This window comes from Akebia trifoliata, chromosome 6 (genome assembly GCF_017979445.1).
Source record: "Akebia trifoliata isolate Shusen 1 chromosome 6, ASM1797944v1, whole genome shotgun sequence".
NCBI lineage: Eukaryota > Viridiplantae > Streptophyta > Magnoliopsida > Ranunculales > Lardizabalaceae > Akebia > Akebia trifoliata.
Genome location: NC_141380.1, coordinates 476,294 through 488,380, shown reverse-complemented (window position 1 = coordinate 488,380; position 12,087 = coordinate 476,294). Strand labels below are relative to the sequence as shown.

The window sequence follows — 12,087 nt, the reverse complement described above, 5'->3', positions numbered from 1 at the left end:
AAAGACCATTTTATCTTTTTTAAAATAAATAAAAATATTCTTGCAAAAATAGGTTCGTACATAAGAATGTGAATGTTTAGACAGGGACATTTTTAATTATCGTTTAAAAGATATTTTTATAAAAAAATAAAAGGGTAAAATAGTAAAAATAACATCTAAATTTTAACATCGTGAGTGAAATGGGAGGTAAGTGCAATTATCAAAACATTAGAGGTCAACATGAAATTATGCTAAACTACATGGGTCAAAGTGTAATTTACCCTTTCCAAAACTTAAGACTAGAGACGAATCACACCTTAAAATGCACTCCATTAGGCTTTGCGGCTTTCACAAGCTTCAACTGTAGGGAGAATGCCCGAATGCTCGTGTCACCGACTTTAAATATTTTAAGGAAAAAGGAATGGAGGTGATAGTGAAAACTGTTACAAGTGGAACATTTTAATCATTTTCTTTGTAGTTAATAAAAATTAAGACCACAGCTGCCTACATCAAACGTGCGGAGAGTTTGGATTTTATAATTGATTCAACTGAAAACGGCTTTTGATTCTATCATTATCTCCAACTACTAGCCCTAGACGTGGTTAGGTCTAATGTCTTAATTACGAATTAATAATTTGTTATTACCCATTAGGAAGAATATAAGTTAGTCTAAGGCTGTGGGTTGCTGCAGTAGTCCTCCCCAAGATTAGTTGTGATGCGTGCAAGCTGACCCGAATACTCGGTTAGCAAAAAAAAAAAAAAGAATATAAGTTGGTATTGAAGAAATATAGTTTATTTTGTGATCTCCCAAGTTCAGCAATTTGACTTTAAAATTTAGATCATGGTATTTGGACCAATAAATTAATCTGATCCATCCATTGATAGAAATCATGTATTTCCAAGATGATTAATTCAATGGGTCATCGTTCATGAATAATGGTTTCAGGTCTTGTCCAAAATCAAGATGACCTGTTAGAGTCATCTTGTATTGTTCAAGACCGAGTGAGATATCTTGTTTGTGAATTGTCTTGCACAATATCTCATTTGATAACTGAGATACTCGAATGATATTTTGAAAATCTTATTCCAGACAATTAAACTTAATTGATTATTAATTTATTTTTTATGTTTATTAATTAAAATAATTATTTTTATAATTTATATTCTTATTATTTAAATAAAAATACGATATTGTAATAAGTAGTCTTTTAATGGGACGATACTGTGTAAATGGATCTTGTGAGACTCCATGGAGGCCCAAATTGCTCGCTAAGAAAATCAAACTTCTCATGACTGGATTTCAAATGGTGGAGCTTGTCTTTTGCTATAAAAACTAATAAGGCTGTTGATTTCTTGGCCTTTTTGTTACCTTCTCATGGGTGTATTATAATGGAGTCGATTGTTTTTCAATAGAACTTGTGAATCTTATTACTAAGGATGTTGTTGGACATTCCTATAACGATTTATAACTTTTCTGGTGGAGGTCCGCCTAACTCCAATTTAATATTAAAAAAAAATCTTTAAATCAATCTTATTTTGTAAAAAGAATTATAATTATTTTATATAAATATATATTAACTAATAATTATAAATCTAATTAAGGGTTTAGTTTCATCTAAGATTAGATGATTCAGAAGAATCTACTCTTGATAGTCCATCAGGAGGAAGGGGTCCTCTATAGACAAACCAATAGTCTTAATGACGTTTTAGTTTGGAGATAAGACCATTGAACAAAATTTGTCCAAAGTTATGAACTTGATGGGTGCATGATACAAGAGTGGATCCTTGAAAATTCTCAAATTTTGATTGGGGAAAGCAACATTCTAGGCGATAATTCCTTTGTTGACACCATGATCTTACCTTCATCGATGAAAGTGGTGGACACGAGACAAGATGAATAAATAAAGGAAAATGATGACGTGAGATAGGGTATTTACTGTGATTCTCACAATTCTTGGGATGTTCATATAACCATCGATGTTTTTTCTTGCTATACGAGTAAAAAACATCTACGGTTATGTACACATCTCCACGTCAGACTTGTGAAAATCACAGTAAATCCTGTCACCTCAGCACGACTCATAAATAAAAGGTCTTGTTAACGTGTGCCCATACGTGCATTAAAAACACCTTGAAAACAAGCATTTGTAGGTATTTTTTATAGTAAAAAATTTTAAGGGTATTTTGATAGGAAAATCAAGTTTCCAGGTGTATTTAATGCACCTTAATGTGTGCCCTCAAGACACATGTTAACAAATCCCATAAAAAAAATCATGTTGGTAAATAAGGTGTATTACCAAAACGGACTAGTATTTTGCTGAAACAAGTGGTTTAGACAAATTTTAAAATAATTATCAAAAAGGGTACACCTATTTTCATATTTACATATTTTTACTAAAAGGGTAGGGTACACGTCAAGCGTGCAAGAATCCATTGCTAATGAAGCCGCACGCGTGGTCTTTTCCTCTTCTAAGAGGCCCTTATCAGCTTGAACAGTTACCCAAATTTGGGGACAATTTTGGTTGAGCTCCCACTAACAGTAACCAACCATGGCGGGAATCGCAAACTTCAACATCTCTTCGACTTCATGCCTTCGTTCTTCTTCATCTCTCTCCTTCTCTTCTTCCAAGCCATCTGTTCTGCCCATGCGGGTTTTCCCCAAAATTCCTATGCGTTCAAGATTCCCAAGTAATTTTTAATTTTTTAATAGACTTCTGACGATTTTATACCATAATGTACTCTCTTTTTTCACAAATAACTGTTTGGTGCAGAAATTTTGGCATTCTCTAGCAACGATATTAAAGTGGGTTCAAACATTGAAGTAGATGGTTTTCCATGGAGAGTTATGGGTAAGAGAAATTATCCGAATGGATTTAAAATTTCCAATTTTTTTTTTTTTTAATTTTAAAAATGTTGTTGTTCTGTTTCAAATGATTTTAGGAAGGAAGGATTACTTATTTTCCTAGTTTTTAAAACAAGAAAAGAAATTTTCCACCCTTTGATTGCTATTCTTGTATTATTGGAGTCACAAAATGAGGATCGATAATTGATTGATTATGGTTATGTGCGGATGCTTATCTACAAGTGTCATGTGTAGAGTTTCTTCATGTTAAACCTGGAAAAGGGGCAGCATTTGTGAGGACCAAAATGCGGAATTATGTAACAGGCAACACAGTGGATAAAACTTTTAGAGCCGGAAGTACGGTAATATCTCCTTGTTTAAGCTTCAAGTGTTACCTTCCTGGTGTTTTTACTAAATTTTGTATAAGAGTTACTTATAAATAAATAAAAATTGTATTTTTTATAAGTAAAATCTATTCATTTAGAGCAGTCGAAGTTGTAGTTTTTACTTTATTTTGCATCAATTAGTTTAGGAAATGTGTAAACAGTACTTTCAGCATTCATTATTTAATTATGGAGATAATGAGTTTGTGTTTTCTTAGTTCACCCCATAAGGTCTTTGTCAGACATTTGGTTTGATTTCCTTCAGTAGGTGAATTTGGTTTCCAAAAAAAAAGTTTTGGGTTGGGAGGCACATGTAGTGAACCCTAAAAAAAGCACCATGTCACACATTCTTTTGGACCAATTAACCCCATGAGCTTCGCTTGAAAAATCAGTCCAATTGATGATTTCTTACCATTAGATTTGAACATTTTTCTTCATGAATCAGGGCATGGTTAAAGATAAAAGGTTTTGAGTTTGTGAAATAAAAGGCTCAAACCCAATGCCTAGAGACCATCAACATGGCTTATTTTTGGTGTGTACATTTGGGTGGCAATTTTGTGACACAGAGGTCATGTGAGAATCGGTCTCGTATAAAAGTCTAATAGTAGGTAACCAATGGGAGTTTTTTCCCAGAGAAAACAAGCATCTAGACTTGTGTTTAGGAAGATGTGACCAGGTTATGAAGCTAGTTGCGTGACTCATAGGAATTTAAACAGTCATCTTACTTGATTAGCCTGGGGACCGTATTGCTTAGGTTTTTGTTTAAGCCTATGGACCCGACAAAACCCTTCAAACAAATGAGTACCTGTCCGTAAAATAAATTGTTTAGTATCAACATAATTACATCTATAGCTGATTTTCTAATCTTCCTTTCAATGTCATGTTATTTTATTCAGATAGCTCAAGCAAATATTATGAAGGAGACTAAACAATTCACATACAAGGATGGTCCCCAGTTTGTGTTCATGGACCTGGTACAATTCAGTTTGCTTTTCATTTCATTTTATTGGCTTATTTTTAGAATAATCTTGTTCATATATGTATGTATGTTGGTTTTCAAAAAATATATGTATGTTTGTTACCTTCCCCACGAGGGGGTGGAGGGAATTAAAGGCATTGTATACTGATTTAGAGTATCCATGTTACTCTGCAGTTCAAAAATATAAATATCCTGGTTTGTACTATACATACACTGCATCAATATTATTTCTGAATTAGTTCCCCATCTAGAAGATACCACCTCGGTGGGGTGGGGAACTCTCTAGCTATACCACACACTTGGGATTGAGACCCCACCATCACAACAAGCCTACAAAAAAAAAATTCCACATCATGCTGCCTCCAACTGGGTAAAATTTTGTTTATATAGTAACTTAGTTGGAAAACAACTGATGAACAGTTGAAGAAATTCGTGATTCCAATCGGAAGTCACCAAATCATTTTTTGTAACTTTATTAGATATCATCATCAAAATCTTATCCACTTACTTTCAATAATAGAAGATTTGGCTCTGGATAGAGTGGAATAGAGAAACAAGATTCGTTTGATTGACCACAAATCTTAGGATAAGGCTTTGTTATTGTTATTGTTACGTCACAACCTTATCCCAATTATCTGGGTTGATACTTTATTGAACAGTTGGTCTTAATTTCTGAATTTTCTCACATTGAATAAACCTGGTTAATTTCTCCTATTTTCATTAAATTTGGAGTATTTGTTTGTTTCACAGTCTACATATGAAGAAATTCGTCTAAACGATTCAGATGTTGGTGATAAGAAAAAGTGGTTGAAAGAGGGCATGGATTGCAATCTGCTGTTTTGGAATGGAAAGGTATTTTCCCTTTTTTATCTGGATTGCACCATTTCTTCAAGTTGTGTTATGTAAGTTACCCCAACCAACATGTGCTTGAAGAGCATTATTGTGCTCAGTAGGGCCTCTTTAATGATTGGGCATTGGTCACTTGGAATGCCATCTGATCAACATTGTGAGATGCTTTGGGTGGTTTGAGTATTGTATTTCAGTACTTGATCACTATATCATTATATCACTCATACACATGTCATTATGTGCTCTTAAACTCATTTATAAATGTGTGTGAGAAAGACTTGGCAAAGATTCCAGGAAATGCTTTTGGTCATAAGATAATTGAGTTTTTGTATTACAATAGATTTTCACCAAGAACTGAGCTTGAATGTATATCTTTTTCCACTAGTTATGGATGATTTAGTTACTCATATTCAATGGGATATACCTTGGCATATGTTATTTGTGAATGATGTAGTGTTGTTTGATGAGATAATAGAATGAGAATATTGAACTCGAATAAGGGACTAATTAAAGAGGATATTTCCCTTAAAATTATGAAAATTGTAGCTTTGGGTGCCCATGTTGCCAGTTTTCCCTCCATATGGCACTCTCAGAAGACTTAGTAAGGCTGGGAACCTGATTATGTTAGTCAGGCTAGCCCTACTCTAAAATTATAGCAGGTTGGTTAAATTGTTGATGTACTTCTAAAATCAAATTAAATAGAAAGGCTCTGAAATGGTGAGAGGAAGGTTGAAAATTTATGCATAAAAATTGAAGTGCTCATTAATTTATAATTTATATGAATTCACTGTTCTAGAAATAATAATGGTCTTTTGATATTGCTGCAGGTCATAGATTTTGACCTTCCCATCACTGTTAAGCTGGCCGTAGTTGATGTGGACCCTGGCCTTAGAGGTGATACTGCATCAGGTAATGTTTTTTGGTCCTCTCGGAAATTGATGGAATCCTCATCAGTGGTCTTAAAACAATTTTTTGATGTGTAAACTCAACCTCTAAACACAATTTAAACCGTCCCAAGTTCAATAGTGCAAATGCCCATCAATGAAGATTTTTTAATTGAGGGCCACATCAATCAAAAATAAATTAATAGATGTGGATGAAATAAATGTGATGAGGGGACATTTTTTTAATGGATAATAGTCTAAACTTTAGGATGTTTCTGTGATACCCTGGGTCTGAATATTCAATAGCTCCGCATCCATATGTGCACTCTTTCAGCCTCACCAACCACATGATGGACCTTCACACCATAACTTATTCCTTTCGGTGTCTCTTGCTTCACAACTCTATAGATAGTTTGAAACAGTATCTATAAATTTGCTAATGAAATAAGTACCTTTGACAGGTGGATCGAAGCCAGCAACTGTTGACACAGGTGCTGTCGTAAATGTCCCGTTGTTTGTGAACACTGGCGACGAAATATTGGTAGACACAAGAACTGGGCAATACATGAGTCGGGCATAAATACTTTTTCACATTTTTGTATTTTTTTTTTTTTAAATTTTGTTAATTCCCATCTGTTTGTTGCAAAAAAATTCCCATTTTTGTAAGGTAAGGGTTAGCCATGCTGTTGTGATACACTACCAACAGAATAAGAAATAGCAGAGCTGATATTATCCATACACTTCAAAATGGCTGCCATTGAAACCCAGTATAACCTTTTGAATTGATTTTATTTTTTCATTCTTAAATTTATTTTCAATTCTAAATTCAGTCAGAAAATTTACGTATCAAAACTTATTTTCGTGTCATAAAACTTTCCTTTTGTATTACAAATTTAGATAAGAGCAAGCTCCTCAAGAAGAAACACAGATTCCATCAAATCGTATAATTCTTTGAGGGGTGTTTGGTTGAGTATTTCAAATTTTGCAGTGCTCAATTGAAAAATGAAATGTTATGGTCATTTTGTGTACCAAATTAGGTTGTTTCAAAAGTTTGTATGTCCACTTCCCATGGGTACATGGGTGCTGTTGTGGGATGAAGTCCAGTTCTAGTTAAATTCCTACGAAAAATTACTCACAATTGTGCCAAGAATATGTTTTTTAGTTTTATTTTTATAAGCAAAGATTATTAATGGAAGCGAGATTGGCCGAGATGACCAAACAAGCGAGAGCCAATACAAAAGAGACTACTCAATAGCAATACAACACACCCTTTCCCAATTACCCACAAAACCCTCAAAGAAAACCCCCCTAAACTCTTCGAAAACCTTGGACCAAAAAAACAAAAAAAAATAAAATTACAAGACTCAAGATGGCCATGATTGCTATGTCAAGGGTCTCTTGCTGCACAACTTCATGATCTTTAGTTTGGTCAACAGGTTTTCCTTGTAAAGTGCAGCTTGGAGGTTCTGGTTTGCTTGCAGGGGCTATCTACAATGTTAGTGGGGTTTTATAAATATTAGCCGAATAATGTAAATGCTGACACCTCAGTTAACATGTGAAGAGAAACCCTGCCATTCCTGAGAAAAATTCTGGATTGTAGCTTCAGCCAAACCTGTCCCATACCTATACACTATATAATGTTCTTCCAAAATTTGTTTTTTGCAAATTTCTTAAACCACCTAAACTTCTTTTCAACAATTCTCCAAATGTTTTCCACATGTCCTCAAACAACATGCTTTGATTTCTTCAGCAGTTTCTCAAATAGCACACGCTTGACTTCAATTTTTTTTTTTTTCTCAGTATTTCCCTTCTCAAAGATGATATCTCACTCTCAAGTCTCAACCATAGCCAAAATTACTTCAATTCCTGCAATTCACGTCTCAAATCTGGATAACCCATGGGGATAACAGCACTATGCCCTAGTTCCAAGAAATATTAGAAGACTACTCAAGATAATCATTGTGAAAATTAAACTTGTATTCTATAAATTTTAGAAATCAGCTTACTCGAACAGGAATGGCAGCAAACCAATTACAATCAGTTATAGAATAAGGACTCAATCTGAATCTAGTTATCCTTTGGACTCTGGATGCAAAAAAAAAAAAATCAGACTCGAGCCAAACCCAAAGGATTCAAATATGTCAGTTTGTAATCTGATACTTGTTGACACCCTCCTGGTTATGTTCACATGCATTCAGATGGTAGATATAATCAGATCACATATTAATGTGTCAAACACATAAGTTCTCTGTTAAAGGTATGCATTTACAGTCTTTGCACGAGGAAAAGTAGTGGCAAAACTCAGTCTAGCACACGCATGTTTAATGAGTTACGACATCAAAAACCATATGTGGTCATCTAATTGTGGGTTTCTAAGCTATAAAGAAACCATCAAGCATTCAAGTACTAAATGGAGATCAGTAAACACCAAGGTGCCTCAACTCAACCTTAGTTTGCTATCAAGTCAAGTTGAATCAATGATCTTCCGAGTGCTCAATAATGTTAACCTTGGGGTGGAGCAATAACTGTTCCAAATGCATTAAAGGCTAAAATTTTCAGCTATAGTACAACTTTCCCATCCACCATCAGGTAAGGTACATACATCAAATAATGTTTACTATGATAAACTCTAAGGTGTCCCAATTACATAGATACAATATGCTTAGAGAGAAAAAAAAAAAAAAAAAAACAAAAAAACAAAAAAAGCGAGCACATCAGATACCTTATGGTCAAGAACTTGAAACATTTAAATTCCATGCTTTCTTCAGCAAATTGATGTAGAAAAGAAAAAAAAAATCCGTGGCGTTCGAAACCCCCTGCTCTTCTTATTCTTATCGAACTTCCCAAGGTTGGAAACCTCGAGATATCAAGTTTCTCCCAGAGTAGTGGAGAACCCAACATTATACAAACACCTAAAACTATAAGGTATGAAAACCCATACATGTTCATGTTACAAAAACCAGAGATCTCATAATAATGGATCTCAGTCAGAATTAGTAATGGCTTGCTCATTCATCCAACATTCTTCTTGGATGCCGATGGGGAGTGACACCTCGCTTCAATGCTGCCCCATATACCGTACAAGCATGCAACAACCTTCCCTGGTCATTAAATTCATCAATCAATAGGTTATAAGCAATTCTATTAGGGATTGTACTTTCATTGATTAAAAGGATCAAAACAAGTAAGGCCTCGTCAACCCTTCCCTTACTGCAAAGTGCTCTGATAATAGCGTTAACCGTAATCATCCTTGGAAGATACCCAATCTTTACCATCTCGTGTAAATTGGCCATGGCCTTCTCTGTCTCCCCTTGCATGGACAAAGCTTGGATGACCAAGCAATATGCATAGTGGTAAGGACCAGATCCTACTTTCTTGATTCTCTCAAACACTTCTTCAACATCTGCCAACAACTCTGCATTGGTCCACGATCTCCTACAAATCCCTCGAAGGAGGATGATCATCATCCTCTCGTTAACTTCAAAACCAATACACAACATTTCCTTATAAACCTGAAGGGCTGCCGGAATTTCATCCCATTTCAACAACCCATGTAACAAAGTGCTGTAACTAATGTAGTCAGGCTGGCAATCTCTCTCTTTCATTTGCTTCAAGAGATTAATCCCCTCCAAGGGCCTACCTTCCTTGCAATACCCATTAAACAATGTGTTGAAAGTGACCACAGTTGGCTTTAATCCCACCGCTAGAGCCTCTTCAAGCAACTCCATTCCCTCATCTGATCGACCCACTTTACAAAAACCATCCATAATCGAAGTGTAAGTATAGATGTCTGGTTTATTGTAAGATTTCTTGACCTTCACCAACAGTTCAAATGCTTCCTCAACCCTACCCACATAACACAACCCATTGATCAAGCAATTGTATGTCTGGACATTGGGTTCGCATCCAATACGACCCATGACATCAAAAACCTCGAAAGCTTTCTGTGGTCTCCCCCTTTTACAGAATGAATTGATCAGAATTGTAAAAGTCACAACATTTGGAGTAAACCCATTTTCAACCATCAGTTCTAAAACCCGCATGGCTTTATCCGGTTCATTTTTCTTGCAATAACAACTGATCATGTTTGAATATGTTCGAGAATCCGGTACTAAGTCGTAAGATGGTAATTCATGGAACCACTTCACAGCTGACTCTAATTCATCTTCTTTCACCAAAGCCATGAGTACATTGTTGAAATTTCTTAGTGTCAGAAATTTGTCATCTTTATCCAAAAATTTGAGAATTTCAATTCGTCCAGGGACTAGTCTTCTAATTCTTTCAACAAAATCATTAATTTGCAAATTACCACTTCTATTAACAACAGAACCTGAAATTTCTACATTTTCTTCAATGGGCCCATCGTTTTTCTCGAAAAAATCAATATTTTGCTCTTCATTTTTTGTCGGCATTATCTTATTTTTCTCAATGTAGTGGGAATTCTCTAGTTCTAGTCTCATGGGTGGGCTTCTATTTTCATTTATAGAAACTTGATTCTCTTCTTCTTCTTTATCTTTATCTTTGGTTGGTAATCTAACATTTTCAAAGACAAAATCAGAAAGTGGTGGTGTGGGCAATCTATCATTTTTATGAACAAGTTTGAGAGTCTCTATTGTGAAATTTCTACTAGAGAAGGACAACGTTGCAAAGAGAATCAGCTTACCTTGGTGGGTTTTGGTGTAGTTGTTGCTGTTGAAAGGAAATTGCAGAAAAGAGGATCGCTGAGGGGATTGGGAAGAAGAGCAATATACAGGAATTGTGGGGAGAAGAGAAGTCATTATGACCCTTTGAGCGAGCAGGACTGCCGTTGAGTGGATTAGGGTCATTTTATCTTAGAAAAGTTCTAGCCTCCAAAGGTGGTCGTTGGAGGCACTGTGTCCAACAACGTCTGTGGACCCTTGAAAAAAAGGCATTACTAATCCCTAGTAATTGTGTATTTCTCCTCCCATCTCAGCCGTTCTTTGGCTAGTGTATTATTATTGCTAAAGTTCCTAAAGACCTAAACACACCAGAACCCAGGCCCAAATTTTCAATCCAAATCAGAATGTGAATATTTCTTAATTTGCTCGAAAATCAGATCTGTTGGGATGAATCGGCCAAAACCCAATGTTAGATATGCCTCGGGATCTCAGTTGGTGAATTGGTAGGATCATCATAGGATTGGACTTGAGCCAGAGTACTACAGTACAGTCAGGCCCACAGTCATACATGGTTGAATATGAATTTCATGACTGGGCCAGATTAAGCCCAATTAAAATTTCTAAAAATCAAGCCAGGCCGTGGCCCATTGACGAAAATAAAGCCTTATTAGAAAGATTTGGAGTCTGTGGTAAAAGAATCATGTTCTTGCATTCCTCTTTGTCCAAAGTTAAGTCCTTTGTTATCGATGGTGAGTTCATATTTACTTTCTTTATCTCTTAGAAAGAACGCGTATTGAATTTTCCTAATTCGATGACATCTATTTAGGTTTAATTTTTGACAAACAATCACCTTAGGAAGGACCAATGAAATATAGGTTCCTTCCTTGAAGGATACCTCATGCTCCATAATGCATGTTATGGACAAAAAAATACTACCTTCATGTGTTTCTTAATGAGTCGTGATAATATGACCCCCCCCCCTTACATCCCCATCACAGAATCATAGATCATTTGCCTCGGGATACACAAGAAAAAGATTTATGAGTATTCGTACCCCGATGCAAATGATTTATGATTTTCTGATGAGGGCGTACATTAAAGGAGGGCGTCAGGAAATTATTACACTTTTTAATTCGCAACCTTTTTCCCAACAACACAATCAACTAGGCGTGCCAATGGTTAAAATTTTAGATATGGGTATTGTATGTAGAGGTGATTCTGGGTTTGCAACTCCGTTGAATACTCCTTACTCCTCTCGTCGTCTGGTGGCATCAGTGTGGTACCTGCCAATTAGACCTAACATATAACCAGAAGAACTGACACATAACGATATCATTCCAATTTAAATTGATTTGAAACTGATAACCCTTCATCAGGATTTTTTTTTCACCTACTTAACAAATCTACCACCAATCCTTAAAATTAATCCTAAAAAGCTGCCCCTCACTTACTTTACTCCTTCCATTCCCATAATTTAAATCAAAGTGGGTTATTGTGGGATGTGATGCATCGTTCCCCATATGGACCCCTA

At 35.5% G+C, this 12,087-nt stretch overlaps 2 protein-coding genes across 2 annotated transcripts; one reads left to right on the top strand and one right to left on the bottom strand.

The window, feature by feature from the left end:
- Nucleotides 1–2,440: 2,440 nt before the first annotated feature.
- LOC147399361 (elongation factor P (EF-P) family protein) lies at nucleotides 2,441–6,702 on the top strand. The gene is made up of 7 exons (XM_086444673.1): nucleotides 2,441–2,667; nucleotides 2,751–2,828; nucleotides 3,077–3,183; nucleotides 4,101–4,178; nucleotides 4,934–5,035; nucleotides 5,860–5,941; nucleotides 6,378–6,702. Exons 1-7 carry the CDS (start codon nucleotides 2,529–2,531, stop codon nucleotides 6,494–6,496), a joined length of 705 nt encoding a protein of 234 aa, XP_086300799.1. The 5' UTR covers nucleotides 2,441–2,528; the 3' UTR covers nucleotides 6,497–6,702.
- Nucleotides 6,703–7,611: 909 nt separating this feature from the next.
- Nucleotides 7,612–10,708, bottom strand: LOC147399360 (uncharacterized). The gene has a single exon (XM_086444671.1). The coding sequence runs from the start codon at nucleotides 10,692–10,694 to the stop codon at nucleotides 8,925–8,927; it is 1,770 nt and encodes a 589-aa protein (XP_086300797.1). The 5' UTR covers nucleotides 10,695–10,708; the 3' UTR covers nucleotides 7,612–8,924.
- Nucleotides 10,709–12,087: the final 1,379 nt, after the last annotated feature.